The sequence below is a fragment of the Bombus vosnesenskii genome, unplaced genomic scaffold (genome assembly GCF_011952255.1).
Source record: "Bombus vosnesenskii isolate JDL3184/JDL3185 unplaced genomic scaffold, Bvos_JDL3184-5_v1.1 scf7180000015574, whole genome shotgun sequence".
NCBI classification, from domain to species: Eukaryota; Metazoa; Arthropoda; class Insecta; order Hymenoptera; family Apidae; genus Bombus; species Bombus vosnesenskii.
Genome location: NW_022884057.1, coordinates 1 through 21,578, shown reverse-complemented (window position 1 = coordinate 21,578; position 21,578 = coordinate 1). Strand labels below are relative to the sequence as shown.

Genomic DNA, 21,578 nt, shown 5'->3' with positions numbered 1-21,578 from the left:
TAATATATTTTGTATATTTATGATGTTATTATTTTACTAGTATAACGATTATTGCACTATATTCTATAAGATGGAGCTTTTGTACGAACAATTTCAGGAACTTTTATAACAAAGGAAAGTACTAATTTTTAACATTAACTACCCACGACAATTTACGACAATTATTTTAACCTACGTTCTTACTCTAATTTTTATTCGCTCGCCTAATGATTGAATTTTTAATCGATCATTGTTGATGAAAAATTGCGATGATAATTGCATTGCGGATCTTTATGCAAATGCATATTTTCGTGGATACAATAATACAATTGAAAGATTTGATACAATCGAAAGGACTTGGGCAAAAGTATGTTTCTATCCATTAAATATCATCGATAGTGCTGTACTTTTGGATATTTTACAAAATTTTGCGTCATACGCATTCTATATATTTTCGTATCTTCGAATCACCCATAATTGCATAAAAATCCGCTGTTTTGTGATAATGAATATTAATGACGGTGGAATTTAAGATTCCTGGATTCAGTAACTTGTCTTACTCTAATACATGTATTGCACGTTTTTGGAAGACTAAAGATTCTTTGCTCGAGATCAACGCGTCAAATATTGTACTTCGTGGTGAACGTTTCGCTACAGCCTTTCGACCTCTGTGATCGAGTTTTCGCTTTTCCTCGATTTTATACTCGATCTCCGTAGCATGCTACTCCTTAAAGGTTCACCGCGAAGCGACGCTCTCATCGAATTCCTCGCACTGCATCTAGAAAATGATCGGAACATGGCGACCGGTGGTGTCTCCTCGTCCTCGCGTTTCCTGTCAAAACATTGCGTTTAAAAATATTTAATCCAATCGCTTAAAGATTTGAATAACTTCCCAACTCGATCCTTCTCTTCTGTTCAAAAGATTTAAAAAGCATTTGAAGAAAGAAGATAGTCCAGTTTTCTTTTGAGAGATTTAACAGATTTTAAGAAGAAAGTAATACGAAAGCATACGAAGATGTAGATCTAACAGAATCTTGAACTTCGAGCTTGAAGATCTGTGAATATCTTTGAAAAAAGGAGACCGAAAGTTCCTTTATGTGATTTTACCTTCCGATACAAGGTACATCCCACATCTTCTGATCTTTTCCAAAATCCTCGCTGTCCTGCAGCGTCTGCGGAAGATCCTTATTCAATGTTTCCGGCAAAAAGAGAGTCAGAAGACCGCCCATAATTCCGAGTGTGCCTAGCACAAGAAGAGGTAGGAACGAGGACACAACATTGAGATAGACTACGAAGGGTGCGAGGATACTAGCAACGTATCCCATTATATGTATCAAAGCTACACCCTGAGCTCTAACCACAGTTGGTAATACTTCAGCCGCATATTGGAGACCGATATTGTATGAAATGTTTATCCAAAATCTACCGAGAATTGCCAGAGAAGCTGTATATATACCTGAAAAAAAATTTTAGCATTAGTTTTTAATTCTAATTTTTCATGAAATAATTTTAGAAAATTTTAAGGAATAAAAAGGGAAGAAATTATTTTATCTGTCTGTAATTTGTCTGGTTGTCTGCAATAGTTGATACAAGCATTTGCTAAGCTTAATATAAGCGTGCTTAGCTCTAAGCTAAGCACAAGCAATAAGCTTCTTATCTATAAAACGTTAATCTAGTCAACTTGAATCTAAGGGATTGTATTATGGATTACGGCTACTGAAAGCCATATAGCACTGCTGGAGCGCTGAAGCCCATCATTTTGAGGACTATTGCCAACGCCCTTTGATATATGCGGAAATACGAAGCGATCTTATGATCAAAGCAGTAGAAGGGGAAATAAAATATCTATACAACGGATACATGATAGGGCTTGGAAACTATTCTAGCAATGTAGCAAATAATCTACAAGCATTTTCATGTTATAAATATTCCAAAATATACATTTTCTTCCTTTCAAAAAGCACAATGTTATACGAATGAAAAATATTCGTCTGATTAAGTCAGAATTATCGACTTAGGTTATTTAGAAGATTGATCAGTAATATAGAAGGGTGAATATATAAAAACGAAATGTACGAACTATTGGAAACGGCAGAAGCCCTGATGCTGAAGATACCAGAAATGACGAGGGAACCACATGCCAGCCATCTTCTGCCCCATCGATCAAGAACGAGCGTGAGGAACGTGTCAGCAGGCAGCTCGGTTGCTGCAGCAATCGTGAACGTAACAAACACGTCCAGGCCTAAATTATCGACGTTTCGTACATGACCATCGAACACCAAAGAAATCGCCATCCTATATTTCGTAAAACAATTTCATATGATAAAGAAAAGCACGCTATCATATTTCATGTGAGAAGCAAATTCCTTGCTTCAGAAATGAAGTATTTTTAGACAAAAGATATAAAACTGTTCGTGAGATTTTTACAAGATACAATTCCGATTTTACGTCAATCTATTTGATATCTGTTTAACAGCGATACGAACCAAATAACAATAAATAGAATCGTGATATTCCGTAGTCGTGGCGTTCTAAATAGATCCAACACGGAGTACGTTTTGTCTGCTTCCTCCTCTTTGCAGATTCTGGCACAGGTTTCCTGTTATTAGCAAATTTTTAACTAGTTAATGTCGTTTGTCTGTTTTTCTTACAAATTTATGTGAATCTGTTATGTGTACAAAGATTACGATAAAATCCGGAAGAAAGTTTATGTTATATTTGTATGAGACGATCCTTTCGAAATAGTTTACTTGGACGTTCGCAAATTTTTTCATTTTACTTTATAAAACATCAAACCTCTAAAAGTCGATTATCTCCTTATATCGTACATTAATGTTAATATTGCCATGATCTATTCATAGACTGAGCAGTTTCCAAATGTTTAATCTATTTGTATAAAAATTTTCAAAGATAAAAACAATATACAAATTCAATAAATAACATTACAGAAATAGACAATAACAGACAATAACAGAAATTGACAACAATTTATCGCTGGCAATTTAGGTGATGAATAAGATATAAAATTACTAGGTTGTAAACAAATTTTCATTACGTAAAAGACCCAATTAGACTTCTATTCAAAGAAAATGATTATATGATATGCTTAAAGGCATATAAATTGGTATTTATAGAACGCACATAAAGCAGGAAAGATCATAAAAGTAGAAAATACGGAAAAGATTGCGGTAATCGGTTTATTTACCCGGAATCGTCTATAGATGTCATCGGCCACCTTGGTGCCGTTGATTCGCTCGAATTTACCAAGGATTTTAATGGCCCTGTCTATCTGACCTTGGCTGACCAGCCATCGAGCGCTTTCCGGTATCAACCATGGCGTACCTACGGCTAGAACAAGAGGAACTGAGGTGACAATACAGGTCATCCTCCGGTCGGCCAAATAATAGGCGATCCAGGGTAGAATGCAAGTTGCAAATGTGAAGAATATTGCGATCGACATATTCGCTACGAATGTCCTCCACTTTGGTCCAACGTATTCTAATACTGGAATAAAAAACATAATATTTAGAAGAATCATCTGTGAAAGAAATATTCTGTGAATAAAGAATGGAACAATATATTAGGTTGTCGCAGAAATTTCTTTCGTCTCGTATGGAGATAATAGACGCATACTATTTTTTGTTTTATATTATTTTATTGAATTATATTCATTGGGACAAAATAGATCATACGTAATTCAATAAAATAATATAAAACGAAAGAAACTTTTGGGGCAACTTAACGCAATATGAAGAAGAAAAATTTGAGTTACAAATATATAAAATGTAGATATACAATATATAGATTAATTTAACAAACGTGTTTAGTTCTACGATTAAATCGTGTTTAGATCTAATAACAAGGACTTTAATAATTTCCCGATGATTGTTCAAGCCCATTTAAGTTTCCGTAAGTGTTTCGATACTTATCGACAAGAATACGTTTCTATTTACGAATTATACAGGGTGGTTGGTAACTGGTGGTACACGCGGAAAGGGGATGATTCTACGTGAAAAAAGAAGTCGAAAATATAGAATAAAAATTTTTCGTTTGAGGCTTTGTTTTCGAGAAAATCGACTTTGAATTTTTGCTCGGTACGCGTGCACTTTATCACGTCTCGTTATAACGGATCTCACTGTAGATCGTTGTCTCAATTGACGTTATTTTTAAAATTTTTTAAATTTTTAAATTTTTAAATTTTTAAATTTTTAAACTTTTAAATTTTTATTCTATATTTTCGACTTCTTTTTTCGCGTAGAATCACCCCCTTTCCGCTTGTACCACCAATTACCAATCACCCTGTATTTCTTAAAGATACAAAAGGTAGAATCACGCGTAACTAGCAATATCATAAATTAACTGTGAATAAACGGATCGTTAGAGTCAAAGGATCATTTACATAATTCAAACACGAGCGTGTGTTACCTTGTTAAGCTATTTATGGTAGATATTGAAAGATCGATAAGCCTGAGATACATATTTATGTCGAAACGAACATTCTCTACGGAAAGTCGAGTCTAATTCGATGAAAACAATTGACTTCCTGAACGAACATATCGATATATATCCACAGTGCAATGACAAGTAAATATTACTCTATTTTCGTACAAGAAAACAGATTAAAACGATGAGAACTTATCTTGAACAATTGAACTGACCTTCGCGATGAATGAATCTCGCAATTTCACGAATACGTAGACGAAATTAATGTCTGGTGCGTATACGTCCAATAAATTAGAAACGCAAGGTTGTAACTCTTTAATCGCATAACAGGACGTCTATTTCGTCTATTTGTAGTTGCCGTAAAATAGGGAGTAATTGCTCTTAATGAAGCAACCGTGTTAGCCACTTAATAGTGGCTTGCTTCTAATCCGGAATCACCTTCAATTAGTTGTAACTAGTGGCTTCCTGATAATTACCGCTCAGTGGTTGTTTCTTTTTTTTGCTTTATTATAATTGCGATGCTTGAACCATGTTTACCATGGAACTCGCTTCCTTATTTAAGATCACTTTGCACCATTGATTTTTACTTTTCATGCTTCATAATGAACCAATTTATAATTCATAATAAACCAAAATGACGAACGTTCGTTTAAATCACGAGTTTCAGATATTTCTATTCTCTAAAATTACCTGAATTAATTTTTATTAAATAAAATAGCTATAGGATAATTCCACAAATCAGATATTTTGAGCAGATATCTCGGAATTTCCTGTTTAATTCGCCGTAAATTTTCCCAATACGCTCTGGACCTCCTACATATATATAACGTGTCTATACATAACTGTTAATTCATCATTTTCTCGTAATCCTAACAAACAATGCTTAAAAACTTTAACTACATTTTGGATTATTATCTCGCACGAATAAATTTTAAGCTATTAATCGCTTTCCCGAAAATCTGGGTTGGTTATCAGCTTCGGTACGAGACCATCGAGTAACTCCGGTACGCATGAACGGAAATAATCTTCCAGTTATATCCAAATGTTTAATAATTTTCTACATAGAAATTTAATGAAAAATAAGAATAGAAGAACCTCGCATTACAAAAATCAACTTCCATGAAATCTAAATATTATTTATGCTGTCTGTAATTTTCAACATCTTCTTTCGCAAATCATCATCACCATCATCATCATCACCATTGCGACAGCCATTCTAAAATATATGTATCATTAATTTAATAGAAAATAAGAGTAGAAGAACCTCACGTTATAAAAATCAATATTCATAAAACCAACAAAATATCGTTTTTTAAATATATGTATCATTCAGTTTGTATTGCCTTTACAACGCGTAGATAGGGCGAGGAGATCTCTTCTGAAGACGAGATATTATTCTCATAGAAAGGATACAGAAAGGAGAAGAAGACGTAAAGAAGCTTCTCTGAGACCACTCGTTTCATCACTTCGCCTCTCAAGGTTTACTGCCTTTAACATTACATTATTCGCGCAGAAAAAGTATTCGCTTTTCTCCCAGCTGTTTCCGTCACCCTGTAATTTCATATCGTGTTACCGTTCGATCAAAAGCGACAACTCATTTATTGTAAACGAAGATTCCGTGCGGCACAGTTAGCAAAGATAAATTACAGACGATCGTATTAATAATAATAATCTGACCGATATCTCGCAATGCGACCAATCGATAAACGCGAGCACCGTCCAACGCAAGGACGTTGTTAACGTTTCGAAACTGATTAACGTTCGTTCTCTTCTTTCTTTTCTTTCGTTTCTTCCTTCTCGCCCGTTGGCTCGTAAAAGTATCTTAGCATTTATAGACATTTTTTATTTATTTATATTTATTATATATGATGGTATCATAATTAGTACAACAAAGTATTATTACGTTTCTGTTATATATTCATGAATATATTGGAATTTCATTAGGATCGTAATAAAGTCATATAATAATTATATCGAATATGACGTCAGAATTATAAATACGGTTATTATAATGCAGAGTTTCAATTAAGTAAATTTAAAAATCTATATACAAGATACAAAATTATTTAGCGTAATTATATATTTCACAGTAATTACAAAAATATTTAATTATAAAAATAGTCAAACATTTATTATATTAATAAATCCCGATATTTGATAACCATTTATTACATGTTTAAGATAACTATTTATGCTGTATATTTGTACTAAATAAATGTTTGCATTAAATATCTCGTAACTTCTATGTGCATCTTCAGAAATGCTTCAAACTTTACCAATATAATCATTACAATGCTAATGAAATTTCAGAATGTTTTATATAACACATATTCTACATACATATAAATTTTCTGTGGCAAATATGTAAATGCTTTTATAAACTACTAGGTTTATACGCTTTGCAGTCTCATATTTTCCTCCCACTGTTAGCATTATCTGCAGTTTGTATGTGAGTTGTATGAAGTTGATCGAATTCTACGCTTTCAACGAGCTGGTCGAGTGAGGTTCTGCTTGAATAAGTTATAAATCCTGGCAGGAAGAAAGGCACGTGTTATTGATATTGACTGATTAGCTGGAATGTTGAATAGGAATTTAAAGAACCAACTCAAACTTTATCGATAATAAAATATGGAAAATATGACTGCAAATAATACGTGAAAAATAATGGAAATATTCTATAGGATATTTGAATGTTTATTAGAGAATTTTAATAATAATATGGAACATAAAGAAGAAAGAAATTCGATGATACTAAATAATGATGATACTGAAAATTTCAGTGATTTTTATTAATATAAAATTAACATTAATATAAATAAAAACAAAATCTATTATAAATGATATAGACGAACTTTTTAACTAAATATCGTTAGAAAGAAAAGTGACACAAGTATACATACGAAACAATACAAAAAATCCGCATCTATCTAGAGAAATTTGTTATGAATTTCAAAGTCTGTATAAATACGTATACTAATACATAAAGCTTCTAAAGCTCTAAAGTTTTAATGTTTAAAAAAAAGTACAAAAATATTTCTATTAAAATATATATGATATTTTCCACGGTATTTTCTACGCAGTTTCTACAATTAAGGATTTCCTCGTTCCCATCGATTTTCCTCTAGTTGTGAGACCCTCGGATAATCACGTCCCTTTCATTTTATCTTCGCTACGCTCGATTATAAATACGGAACTGAATATAGAATTATTTGCAAATCAATGAATCCGATGATGTAATTTGTTACGCGCTCGAAACGAATTAGTATCACTTATCTTAGTTTCAATCAATACCTCACTTTCTCAAGTCATTGATTAAAATACGATTTACACTCGTACAGATCGAGCCTTCTTTCTCAATATTTCCGTCGAATATTCGTGATCAATCGTTTAATCGACCTTGATAATTAGAATAGAAATAAGAAAATTCGAACGCCAAATCATTAACGAACCAGCCACTTGCTCACGAATCTCGTCAACTTGACCTTGTTTTGTCGAACAAATTGTAAATTTTTCCAACCTCGGCTTGAGTCATCGATTCAGGGTTAATGCACGTCACCTGAGTTTCTTTGGTCTCGATTTTCACAATTGGAATGCTGTCTGCAGGACAAACTTGCTATTCGATCAAGAAAACTCGTTTCAATGACTCGTCTGATGAACTTTCAATCAGCGTTCTTACGTTTCAACAGAGTCTCTTCAAAAGTTTCAATCAGGGTCTTAACGCTGTACTTTCAGGGTATAAAATATCTTTCAAGACAGAGACTAGTCTAGATTTTCTCTTCAGTATATTGATATTAGAACAATAACTGGAAAATATATTTCTACAGTATTATAATTGAAATTTTTTCATGTAGAGTTATAATAAAATTTTGTATTATAAATTGCCTGTATTATGGATATCAGACAATGAATTATCGATCTTATATTAAACAATTTATTAGAATTTTCAATGGAATATTTAAAATGTTACTTGATTGTTTTATATTATTATGTGATATTTTTACGAATTTTAAATAAGTTTGCTAGAAGAAGATGTTCATTTTAATTAAAACCATATACATGTATGTATGTATATATATACATAGATTTATAGTTGTGGAAGCGTTCGTTGTAGAACCATTCATTCGTTACCTTCGCTTTCCGTTGGGAAGTGAAAATTTATGAAAACCCTGGTATGCTATAGTTGTCCAGAAATGAAAAGCAATTTTGAACAACTAATCCTTTGTAATCAGAATATTGTCTCGTTAAAAGAGAAAACAAAATTAATACATAACTGATCGCGAAAACATAATTGATCGCGAGTATAGAGGGAAAATATTAGTATAGAAAATGATTGCGAACTAACTACCTTTAAATATTATAAATATTCAATGGTATATATAAATCCAAATATCTTAAAGTTTCATATTTTTATCTTGCATGAAATTCTTATAAAACAGGAAAATTAATTTTTCTCTGTCTCTCTCCCTCTCTTTGATATAAACGCCGCAGTTAAAAAATAAATATGTATGACCTCATGTATATTCATATGTATTTAAGCATCTTTCTTCGTAACTTTGAATGGTTTTCAATTTCATTTAAATTGTTGCATGGCAACGTGAGTTCTGTTGCAAAATTCATATACTTGTAGAAACGTCAGTCGTAAATCAAGCATAACAACAGTTTTACAGTATGTTGTAGAGATTACTTTGTTATTTAAACTTAGAGATCTTCCTGCTTACAGTAATTACAAAAAGTAACTGTACACCATCGTATTTAGAACAGCATTTATATATATACCAATTAATTAAGACTAAATCTTCAGATAAGACTGATTAAAATATTAGCTTTCGTATCATTTGTAATACTTTCATACATGCTTATAAATAATTAATGCTATCAAAATGAAACGTAAAAACTGATTTAAAAAAAAGGAAGAGAGACGCTTCATTGGGAAATAAGGATACATACGTACAAGTACTTTTTGTAGCCACTGTGTGGCTTTCAAACTCAATTCCAGGGCAAAAAAGAAATTATCGAAAAACGGTTACCTAATATGTACATTATAGTGAAGCAATTATCAAAAGCGAATCCAACGAAAAAACGACACAAAGTGAACTGCCAGAAGCTACCCGTGAACGCAGTAGCCACCCCAGCGAAAAATCCCATTAAATTAGCTCCGAGCAAAGCTGGTATTCTTCCATATTGATCAGCAACCCATCCAAAAATTAATCCTCCGAAGATAGCGCCGATGAAGAAGATACTTTGAGCTATGGTTGGCAATGCATCATACTGACAAACCCATCCCAGCTGCAACAGAAAACTACAGTCGAATGATTTACTTCTGATCACGATCAGCATCGCGGAAATCTTATAGCAATTTCAACGCCTCGATTAAACGAATTTTCGATCAAAGTTTCGAAATTCCTAATGAAGCGCGCCTCTGTCCTTTTTTCTTTCCCTTTGAGGAAAAAAGAAGGAGAAGCTTAAGACCCTGCGCGTTCTCGCGTCCTTCTTCTGGATGCTTCCTACCCCTCGATGAATAATTCTCCTCCTGACGAGCGACGCAAAGTTCATGGAAATCCACTGGAGCAAAAAGTCTTGCAATTTATGTCGAACAAATCTGCGTGTTCGCGCTGTTGCTCGTTATAACGTTTTATTAAAGTTTCTTTTCAATCCGATATTTTCATTTTCAGTTTTATCGCAACCTAGTTTTATCAGCTTTCATAATTCGAAATTTTTTATCCTTTTTTTTTCTTTAAGTATTTTTATAAATATTTATTCGATTGTATTTTATTTGGCAATGTAACGCTTGAATTTAGAATGTACTCTGTAATTTCACTACATGCACTAATTATTACTGCAATATGTACTAGTAATTCTGTTACGTACTATAATTTTCCTCTGTGGAAATCGACATTGTTAATTTTCCCACTTCTGAACTATCGATCTTTCCACAAACGTTTATTCGACCCTTTTCATCGTTCTTCTTTCTTTCCAAAAATTGTACACTACGCTTATTTTTTATCGAAATAGATCATGCAAATAATCGAATACGACATACACAGTATAAAGGGATTGATTGATAGGAACGGATAAAATATTCAAAAAGCAGGAAATTACAAGTCGAACATTTTCTGTCACCTCGGATGCCACAGACGCATAAGGGACGGTGGTATAATTAAATTCCCATCCTTGTTGGCAATCTTTCGTTGGCCACGATGGGTCCGGTACGTGGCTTCCATTTAGCAAAATTTCCATGTAATTCACATCGTACATGCTGCATCTCGAGTAACCTTCGCGGTTGACTGGTATCGCCAGCGACAGCCTGAAACGAAGGAGAAGATAACGTAGATTGGTTCACGGTCTTCGATGCCGATGGACGTTCCGACAAGCGAGTAATTAACGTTCTATTTGAAACTCGACAAAAAACATTGGGAATCTCGAGTATTTGTTGAGCTAATAATATTGATTGTTAGTCGAGTCTGATAAAACGTATTTGATTGGAATTTCATTTAAAGCGAAGAAAGTTATTTTCAATTGTAGCTGGATGTACGTTAATTGCTGTTCTCCTGTCTTTACAAATTACTCATTCCTTTGTTTCATCAGCCTTTTCGATTATTATTGTCTCGTACTATTATTGTCGAGTATTGTCTCGTGGTTATTATCTCAACGCTTTTATCGTGTCAATTTATTGCGTTGTGTTCATACGGGTTTGTAGAATATATAATAAACAATGCAATGAGAAATGAAAATGAGAAAATTTTGAAGAATTATTAACTTAGGTAAATTGAAGGGAAAGAAGTTCTGTGAAGGAACTGGATTGGATCTAAACAGATAATAAAGAAAGATGATCCAAGATTTGCGACCTCCGACGTATGTCGAAAACACTTACTCATTAATAACGAATGTCATTAAGATAATTCAGTGACGGTAATTGCGTCTGTTATTCTGATGAATGTTACATAACGAGATAGGAAGTCGATGTCATGATGACTGGCGCTGTCTGAATCAAATCAACCCTATTCACAACCAGATAATACCGTCAAACGATGTTTACATTATTATAATATGAAATTCAATTTGAAGGCTTCGTGAATTTCTATTATCCTTCAATGAAATTATGAAATAATGGCGCAATTTAATGATAAAGATTATTATTATTTCATTAGGCTTGCTGTATAATTTGCTAGATTGTCTTCAACCAGATAAATATATCAATAATTTTGGCAATGGCTATCATCACATACTTTATCGAAAGAGAAAACATTGGTTCTCTTTGATTTTCGATCGTTGAATCGTCGAAAGAAAACTTCGCGGCTCAGAGAAAGTTCTCCTACAAACACGTACATAGCATAAAAATCGGTAACACGCGGAAGTTCTACAGTAAAAAAATCAAAAAGACTTGCTGAGCAAGGCAAGAACTTTCCAATAGAAGGTGAGCATAATAATAAATAACACTTGCACGGATGCTTGCGGAGGAGTCGTTGACTATATTAAACTAATACTAATTATGAAACAATGTAACAGTAACGGTACTAGTCGTAATTAACATACTATCGTTAACATTATCGTGATATCGAAATTTCTTCCCACAAGATCACCGATTAATTGCATCGATTTGCGAAATTCTTAGTGTTCGATGATTATCATAGTCGAGGAAAGGTATTTACAAGATATTAACATCCGCATCTAATCACATCTCGTAGCATCGCGACTTATCACGCGTATCGCCTAACCTTTACATGAATATTGAACGAACGAACACTTCGAACGCATTATGCAAGTGTACGTTACGTTTTTCATTCGCCGGTAAAAGCTTTCAAAAACGAGTTAATGAGCGAATGATACGTGGCATGCGCGAAAGAAACGAATGCTTGCCCATAGAATAGCTGAAAATGATTCGAAAAGTATACTAGCAAAATAACAATAGATTCAGATGATAACTGACCAGTTGACCAGGATTAGTCACAGCCTTTTAACAATTCTATCGATTTTTTGCTACTATTATACTTATTTACTCCAAAGCTAAGATCCTACCTAGGCTAAACTAAACGTTAACTATGACTCACAGTTGGAAAATGCACTTATCTTATACGTAATCATTTATCAATTACTGAGTTCGTTAAGTTCTATTTTTGTTTGCTGAAAGGAAAAAATCTTCCATTAATTAATCATCGCTATATCGTTGTTTGCTATTGTCTTTCGTCTGATCGACAATCATTTACCCATTCCATCGTTGTAGAACTCTTCATTTCTGGTTCCTATAATCTGGTATTTAATATCATCGAATTTATTTTGAAGCACGTGCACGTGCCAAAAAATTAGGTCACGGAAGTTTTATGCATTTCTGTGAAATCTGAAAGAGCAAAATTGCAGAGTACACGTGTGACACGTGGAAATATATAAAACATCGGAAAGTAGCACGCTTTGTAACGTTTAATCGAGGTAAAACAATTTTTTATCCAGCTTCTAGTTTTTTCTTTCGCTTCCTTTATATTCTGAAAAATATGCGTAAAAATCCGCAGGCTACGTATTATGACGTAAACGGAATGGAACGAATCAATAATAGAATAAATTAAATAATATTAATATTAAAATATTAAATAATATTAAATAATATTAATATTAATATAAAAATTATAATAATAATAATCGATAATAAAAGAAATTAAGGACAATGGAACACATATTCGATTTATACTAAATATCCGCGGCTGTCCTGATATTTATTGCCAGTCGCGTACATACGTTCAAGTTATAATTTCTAACACCATTAGAAAGTTAGGAGAATTTTAATCGAGAACGAGCTCTATACCCTTTGAACGTAATTTGTTCGTCACTTAATCGCTGCACGCGGTAAACACTAACGAGCAGCTCTTAAACAAAAGTATTTGTACGTTATGGTCAACAACGGGGTGACTAGTTATTAGCGCGTTCTCCTGTTTCATTGAAATTTTAATTGCATCAACGTAGTACGTTCTATGGTCGACGTCTTAACATAATTGTACGGATCGAATGTCTTTACGTAAAACTGTCCCGTGCATGTTGATGATTCGCGGCCAATCAACGATATCAGGCCGAATGTTACGTGCTCAACGCTATTTTTTCGCGTTCACGCTCTCATTGTTTGCACGAAGGTTCAACGCGTTCGCGCGGCGTACGCGATAATACGCGCTCCGGGAATTTTATCCAAGGAGCATTGTGCGAGCGCAACACGTTGCGACACCACATCCTTTGCCTCTCTCGAAACGTCTTAATAACGAATTATGGTGCAATCGAACCATGCGCGTATAGCAAAATGCAATCGTTTCTAGCCGTTCACTTTGAACACCGCGAAGGTTAATTTGGCAACTACATATATATCCATGTATTGTGTTTCTAACGATTGCCAAATGCTATTTTCATGCATATAGTGATGCCATCCTTTTGTTACGAAGGATTAGCATCAGAGAAATTTTCGGCTTATTACGCATATTGAAAATGTAACGTAAGATTCATCTTTTTTTCAGCAAATATGCAGAGATACGCACAGGTGCGTTTGAGTATTAGAGCACCTACTGGTTACATTTATTGGAACGCTCTAGCGGATTTTACGCTGTAAAACATACGACGTGAATGAAAGTTCGGATTTATAATAAAATAAGCAGAAGATACAATCGGAAAAAGGATCTCAGCAAGACGATAGTATTAGGACAGCGTTAGGAAACGGTAGGCCAAGAAAAGCCGGTCGAAAGATGATTCGTAGAACTAAAGGAAAGTGTTGAGATATTGATCCGTTTCATAGCGCCGATGCGAGCGAAAAGCGAACTAAAAATTGCGCGTTTAAGCACTAAAATGTCTATATACTATCACGAAACTACGAAATATTACTAATCTTCTATTTACAACGAAGCTCGTAAGTCTCGTGACCAATTTACACGAAAAAAGATCGAGTTAGGGACACGATAACGCGTTAATGAAACTTCTAATCTCTAAATCTCTAGAGAGAAATCTTTAAAAGCTGTAGATCCTTAATAAACAATTTACCGATTACGACGATAAGTCCCCTGATGCTCGTAACCAATTTTACACAGAAAACGGATCACCAAAGTTGCAAGACTTTCGAGTTGGAGGGAATGACGCGTTAACGAGAGCGTCGCGACGTATAATGTTTACAAAGTTTGCGTGGAAATTAACACGATCAGGAATAAGCTGGATCGTTGTCACCGTTTACGATCGTGTTTCCGAGATGAAAGAAATAGCTACTATTATGCAATCGATCGTTTCGAACTAGTAAACGGCGTAGCGAAATAAAACTCGGTGTAAGTCTTAACATACGTTCACTAGCAGGAACGTGTTTTATTGAAACTTTTACGACTCGCTACCGGCTGCTCCAGCCGTTGCATTATTTGAATAACATCGAAGGTTGTTGACCTAGCAACCGAACGAAGGTGCGATCCAATTGGATGTGGATGTAATTACACCTTGAAATACCTTTCGTCATCGAGCATTTCCAATTCCCCGCCGAGTGTCCTCCATTTTTGCGCTTAGTCTTTACGCTCGATATCGTCGCGATTTGCAAGCACTCGCTAGCAACAGAATGTGCGATCGTCGTCGCGCGTCGCCGTTTCGACAGAATTAACGTCGTTGGAATCTCACAACGATTGAGAAACCGCATATTTACTTCGCGCGAAAACCACGATGAACGAGTTATGTCTCGTTCGGGCTAATTTCTTTGAAGTAGTCAATGTGTCGATTTTTAATTTATGCTTCAAATATGTAATATCGGAAAATAAGGATAGAAATTTTTTTCCGATTACTTACAATTTATTAATATTAAATTGAATATACAAATATAAATTGGACAGAGAACGATATTTATTTAACGGAAACTAAATGCAATACTCGTATCTATATCAAATAACTTTACAGTTATTTGATCACTCTCGTCACAACGAATCTAACACACACACACTCTCTCTCTAACAACTCTATCAATTCTCACGACTCTACTCTTCGACGACTCGAAACCTCTAACGACTCTACTCTTCGACGACTCAATTAGCTCTGATCTTCGCCAATACACTCCTGCTCGGTCGTGCTCGCTCTTGCTCTCGTCCTCTCACACACACACACACGCACACTTTTCGGCTCACATACTCTGGCCTTTCGATTGCCACTCCTTGAAATGTGGAACCGTACTTCTGTTTTGACGCTGCTTATCTTTTCTCGCGTCACTGTTACTAGGCGCTCTTGGATGTAAACAAACCACGAAAGACGACGTACACGGTGTTTTCTAATTTCAGCCGATCTCCAATCAAAGCTATTCTACGATATTACAAATATTAAGAATCGAAGATCCAGTGTGGAGAATTTGAAGGGTTGACTCTGAGATTTGAGAGTAATTTCAGAGAATAGAAGCTTAATTCCTGCGATTACTTCCTTCACATACTTCCCCTTTTCGGATCTTGACACTACGCAAGTCTCTTTCGGTCGTGCCGTACACCTCGCTGCAATATGTCCAAATCCGCTGCACTCGGAACACCTAACACCTTCTCCCCTCTCCGGACACTTAACACTTAGATGATCCTCACTACCGCAAATGAAGCATCTTCTTTTCTTCATTGCATCTACAGATTGACTGGGCTTCCCGTTCTTCTGGGTTTTAGCCGGCTTCACAATCGACTTTGCTCTGCGACTCTTCTGCTCTTCGTACATCACTAACCTCTTCCTCAACTCTTTGATTGACGTAGCGCCGTACAATATAGCCTTATTGTTCTCGTCGTCTATTATTCCATCCACTATGTATTCCACCTTTGCTTCCTCCTCTATGTCCACATGGCTGGCTATTTCGAGCATGCGGTACATGTAAGCCAAACATGCTTCATCACTCTCCTTTTTTGTTTCTTCAAGTTTCTGATGTACTTGCCTACTGTTGACTTTCCTCGAAAATTCTTTCACTAGCCCCCTCTTCAACTCATGCCAAGTCCTGGCATGACACTCGAAGCTCGCAAATATTTTCGCTGATCCCTTCAGCAGCTTCCTGGCGTAGACTGCCTTCTGCCCATCCGACCACATGCACGTATCAGCGACTTCCTCGAACGACTCGAACCATCGTTCGACATTTTCACCTTTGTCGCCACTAAACGACTCTAATGCATCTTCGACGTCTCTAAAACTCAGTGTCGAACCAACACATGCCCTTCGACAATATTCATCACGGTCCTGATACACCCTTCGCGTATCTCTCTTGTATCCTCTTGCGTTTTTCTTGTCATCTTCATCCTCACTTTCGTCGTCGCTTTCTTCTTCCGACGATATGTCGTTACCATCCATGGCCGCTTGTAGCCGTGCGCGTAATTCTACTTTTCTTCCCGTCGTTTTTAAACCCAAACTAGCGAGGCGCTCCTTCAACTCCTTCGTATTCATTTTCTCAACATCTTCATCTTCGTTACAATCACGCTCAGCTCTCTGTATGTTTCCTAAATCTCGTTGACCGGTTAGCTCTTCACCGCCCGTCGATCCCTTAGGATACGATTGTCCAGCCCTACACGCCCGATTCAGCCTTGCAATCAGCACTGACCTCGCACCCGATATAGGGAGGTTCATTCGCGCGAGCTTACTCCTCAGCTCCTCCAGCGTCGAACCCTCTTCACCCGACAATCGTTCGTCCCCAACGTTTGCCATTTTTCACACTACACAAACTTAAACAGTCAACGATATCGTCTTTTACCGCACCGCGTACCGGTAAATTCACAACTAGCTCGAATAGCTCTGTTAAACCGTTTCGTTTTCTGTCTTGTCCAATCCCGGACGAGCCCCCAAAAATATGTAATATCGTGATATAATGTATTTACAAGGAGTGGACTGAACTATTCACGCCAAACGTACAGAAAACAGCGCAACTAAATAACTAGATAGCGACTCGACTTTTACCAAAACGCAATCAACGCTCTCTCGACAACGCCACTCGCAAACTCTGTCTCCGCTCAACTCGCACTCGGCTCCTCGACTCACACTCTGCTTCTCGACTCACACTCTGGCCGTTGTCGCATTCTATTGCCTTTTTCCTGGGCCCACCGCACACGTGTTCTGCAGACGCTCGTAGCCAGGGTCACGTAGGTCTTTTCCACGAAACTATGCACTTGAAAAGACCAATGACACATTGATGGGCCCGACGGCGCCTCGGCTCTCGCGACATTGTTCATAGTTCGCCCGATATTTCTTAGGCCTTTCGTCCACGATACTACATATATGTAGTGGTGTACTGGTCATCTTTTTTCCACACGTTTTTAGCTTTTTAGCTGTTTGTATATGGGCGCCTAATCAGCCAATCAGAAATAGCCGGTATTCTATGAATCCTTTTCTTCAATGCTCGAAGAGCTGGATATTTATCCAAAGCTGATGCCCCAAACATATACTCGAAATTTTCAAGGGCCGCTGCAAACACGAAGTCCGCCCATGTCGTCTAAAAAAAGGTTTGTATACATTTATTTTGTACCTCCTCTATTAAACAATCTTTTTAATTTACCTTGAAAAATGTGAAAAATCGAACTCTTAACTAAAGATCACTAGCTTTTTAGGAAGAATTTGGATTTTTATTTTATTGTCAGAATTTAATGGATAATTTTAGAAACTTCAACCTTTGGAGGTATTTGTTAATTAAAAATGACAAAACTGGTATTATGTAAAAAAGAGTAATGTGTATCCTGAATCAATGTCGAATGGAAATTAGACAGTTCTATAAAAATAATCCTTCTCACGATTCCACAACTTCATAGCTTAATTAAATACAATTCTTCGACGATATAATTACAAATACATTTACAGGAATTGTGTAATATGATAAATATCTCGTTAAAGAAATTGAAATCGTAAATTCCGCGGATAACCAGCGTTTATCATATAGAGACAGGGATTTGCAAAGAATAAAAGTTGTAGAACGTTGAAAGGCGTTGAGAGAAACGTGATGTTATCCCGTTATTCGTTAACGCAACGCAGTTAAAAAAAATCCCGTAGGAAGATTACGATAATAGATAACCTGAGTCGAGTGTCTGTCGGGGGATCTAAAAGATTCTTTCGAGTTGAGCGTCTGAGATTGCAGAGAAGAAAATTTGGAAGCCATCGAATTCGTGATGTCGATAGAAATCTTCAGTTGGAATCGTTGTATCATAACGTAGTCTGCTTGTTGTCGATAAGACTTTACTAAACTAAAAGTGACTACTAAAAGTTTCTATCCTCTAAATTCTATCTACGATTCTATAATCTAAAAACTGACTTTTGCAAACAAACTGTAACATTCGCTTAACGGAAAGATATACGTATCTTGTTTGTACTCGTCTTTTCACAATGAATTCTTGAACGTCTGTCTCTGTGGTGAGACAAATGCAAAGTCATCTCATCAGTTACTCACCTTGCTTCAAATCTCCAAGAGTATCGACGAGCTCGTCGCATATCATCGCATCCCATTCGTCCTTTCCCATTAGATCGTACTTCCTCGCTAAGTATCGCGCCACAGCGTTACTCTGCGCTACCGGTTTCCCGTCTATCTCCAGCACAGGCAGCTTTTTATAAGGCATTGCTAAGAACAAACATGGCTCATATGAACACTGTGTAGAGGGAAACGATCGATAGGAAATCACAACACAGCTTCCGAGGCCGTTGCGTTCTTGTGAATAGATGAATCGAAATCATTTCGGTTTTAATCAACATGGCCTAGTAAAGAAATACAGAAATGTCTTCTTTCTCCTATTTTTCTTTTCTTACGATTACGATGGACAGGGTATCGCGTGTTTTTGACTGTTGAGAAGAACCTAAAGTTTTTAAAATCAAGGATAAAAGATCGAGTATAAAATTTGTAATTCTCACGGAAAGGAACGAATCTGTCTGATGCGGTGTACTGAATGTACGAGGAACGATCAGTATCGTTTCGCGGGAAGATCTTATGCAATGATAGTGAACTTACAACTGCGAATAAAAAATTCACGTCGCATAATACCAGACACGGAAAAAATATTAGAAAATGTACAAGGTTCTTGTAATGAAAATTGAAATGCAAGGAATATAAATCGAATGTCTCTTGCGAACGTAATTTTGTGTTTTACACCGACAGGATTGATTTACAGACTTACGTTGATTTTTGGTTTCTCTATCTGCAAGCGACATATAAGATTATATCGAAGACTATGCTGCGTAAAACTTTTATTATACTATTTACGATAGAAATGTCGCAACGGAAGATCGAATTTTATGTCTGCTTTGTTCTTTCGACTTTTTAGCTATGTTCTTGTTCATTTCCGAACTGATTTCAATTTTTTATCCTTTTTTTCCGACAAGTTCTAAAAAGTTTTTAAATTAACGAGAAACGTAGAAGTATTTTTGTATTCCTATTTTAAGTCACCTATTTACGGTTTTCTCAAAATATTCGAAATGCTTCGATTCATTGCAAACAATAAAGATTGCAACACAAAAATTCGAGAATCGTAAGTGAATTAAGTTGGTATTCGATAAACACGATATTACGGAAGCAAAACTTAATGAAAAGTTCGACTTTATTCCGTATGAAATTTTACTTTAAGTAAGTTTAGCCTGCACGTGAAACGAAAGTTTTATATACAGAAAAGTTTGAGTAAATGGTAGATACCTGAGAGTTGAACGATGAAAGTAAAAATCGATTCTTCACGCTTACAATCCTTGTATTCAGGCCAGAGTTCTTCGGGGATCCTCTCGTCGGTATACTCGATGCCAGTATATGCAAATATGTACCGTATATGTTCGGCACGACCACGGGCATTGAAGTAGATTAGTTTGTAGGTAGGTTCGTCGTTCATTTTCCTTGCTCTGTCAACTTATCGAGAAAAATGATACAATTAACTCGTGTAATTAACAGACTGTGTGCGTGTTTGTGTGTATAGAGAACAATTTATTTATAGATGGAATAATTCGTATAATACGCAAAATAAATCATTTAGAAGGCTGGAATATGTGTTTTTGAAACAATTAATTATGTCGAAAAATATTTCAAACGAGATATAATTATGAAAAAAATAATAATTAAATGTATGTAAATGTATGTAATAATAGTTAAATGTATGTAAATGTAATAATTAAATGTAACTAGTTGTGAAAAAAATAATAATAAAAAATAAATAAATGTAAAAAAAGAATTAAACGTAATTAGTTTCTTTTTACGCACGCGATATTATTGGCGATATATGAAGGTCAACTTTATTTTTTTAAATAGATATATTTATACGTATATTTATAGATATAAATACATATATAGATATAATAGTATATATAATATATATAATAATATATATGTCGAGTCTGAATCTCCGAGTCCGAGCTCGAGGCGCCCTCCCGGGGAGGGCTCGCGGGAGGTAGCGGTTCTGCGTTAAAGTTCTCCATCGTCCGGTCCCGCGTGGGGTACCTTTATTGTCGATAGTTACACTAGTGACGAGGGCCTCAGGCTTGATAACGAATCCGTGACCAACGGGAGGACAGGTTCCCTTGCTCTAACTCACACGTGCACCACTCCCTGCTCGTAAGGCACTCGACTTCCTTCACCGATCAGCTCTCTAGCAAGACTGCTCGTCATCCCAACGACGCCACCGAAACAAGACTCCGGTCGAGTGTCTCAGTACACACGATCCTCCGATCGACGTATGATTGCTATCGGTTTGGACTTGCGATTGTTTCGTTATGGCTATATTAGGTCTAGGTTGCAAGGTTAGGGTGTTGTCCTGAAGTTCCAGAGGGGCCCCGGCGTCCTTTCGTCTCCGACTCGGCCATCCTAACACTTACACGTCCTCGTGTGTGGCCTGCTGGCTTAGTCTACCCGTCGGGGCTTCCACCACGCAGGCATCGACCCGGCGCTCGTCCTCGGGGCAATGTTTTTCTTCTCGCCGCGATGGACAGCGAGACGCGATGTGTCCCGGCATGTGGCAGTGAAAGCACAACGCTTTTGGTGGTGCAGCCGGTCGGCTTTCCTCCGGGCGTCGGGGGTCCTTCTTCGGTTCCCACTTCGCCCTCTTGCGGCATTCGAATGTCGGATGTCCGTAAATACCGCAGTGGCCACACCTGGTCCAGGGTGCGGGTGACCTGCCTCGTTTGTTTCCGGAGCTCGCTAATGACCTCCACGGCGGGGGCGTTGGCCACTCCGTGTATAGGAAGGGCTTCATTTCTCTTTGGAATTG

General features: G+C 36.3%; 3 protein-coding genes across 3 annotated transcripts; all 3 read right to left on the bottom strand.

Moving 5' to 3' along the window:
* Positions 1–482: 482 nt before the first annotated feature.
* Positions 483–14,543, bottom strand: LOC117241276 (organic cation transporter protein-like; the record flags this gene model as incomplete). Its single annotated transcript, XM_033507237.1, has 8 exons — positions 483–811; positions 1,087–1,435; positions 2,060–2,274; positions 2,466–2,578; positions 3,185–3,483; positions 9,450–9,708; positions 10,543–10,726; positions 14,428–14,543. Coding segments are annotated over 8 exons (1,716 nt in total), but the record flags the coding sequence as incomplete, so codon positions are not given.
* Positions 14,544–15,654: 1,111 nt separating this feature from the next.
* LOC117241275 lies at positions 15,655–16,746 on the bottom strand. The gene is made up of 2 exons (XM_033507236.1): positions 16,450–16,746; positions 15,655–16,410 (listed from the first exon to the last, which is right to left on the bottom strand). Exons 1-2 carry the CDS (start codon positions 16,714–16,716, stop codon positions 15,709–15,711), a joined length of 969 nt encoding a protein of 322 aa, XP_033363127.1. The 5' UTR covers positions 16,717–16,746; the 3' UTR covers positions 15,655–15,708.
* Positions 16,747–17,564: 818 nt separating this feature from the next.
* LOC117241274 (hematopoietic prostaglandin D synthase-like) lies at positions 17,565–20,371 on the bottom strand. Its single transcript, XM_033507235.1, has 3 exons — positions 20,024–20,371; positions 18,794–18,961; positions 17,565–17,848 (listed from the first exon to the last, which is right to left on the bottom strand). The coding sequence occupies exons 1-3, from the start codon at positions 20,208–20,210 to the stop codon at positions 17,811–17,813; spliced, it is 393 nt and encodes a 130-aa protein (XP_033363126.1). The 5' UTR covers positions 20,211–20,371; the 3' UTR covers positions 17,565–17,810.
* Between the last annotated feature and the right edge of the window lie 1,207 nt (positions 20,372–21,578).

Excerpts from the sequence above, each read along its gene's own strand:
- LOC117241275 (XM_033507236.1), bottom strand. The coding sequence starts at position 16,716 with ATGGATGGTAACGACATATCGTCGGAAGAAGAAAGCGACGACGAAAGT. Across the intron at positions 16,411-16,449 it reads CTGATACGTGCATGTGGTCG|GGATCAGCGAAAATATTTGC; the intron begins GATGGGCAGAAG and ends AAGCTGCTGAAG.
- LOC117241274 (XM_033507235.1), bottom strand. The coding sequence starts at position 20,210 with ATGAACGACGAACCTACCTACAAACTAATCTACTTCAATGCCCGTGGT. Across the intron at positions 18,962-20,023 it reads TTTCATCGTTCAACTCTCAG|CAATGCCTTATAAAAAGCTG; the intron begins GTATCTACCATT and ends GTTTGTTCTTAG. Across the intron at positions 17,849-18,793 it reads TCTTGGAGATTTGAAGCAAG|ACGACATGGGCGGACTTCGT; the intron begins GTGAGTAACTGA and ends ACCTTTTTTTAG.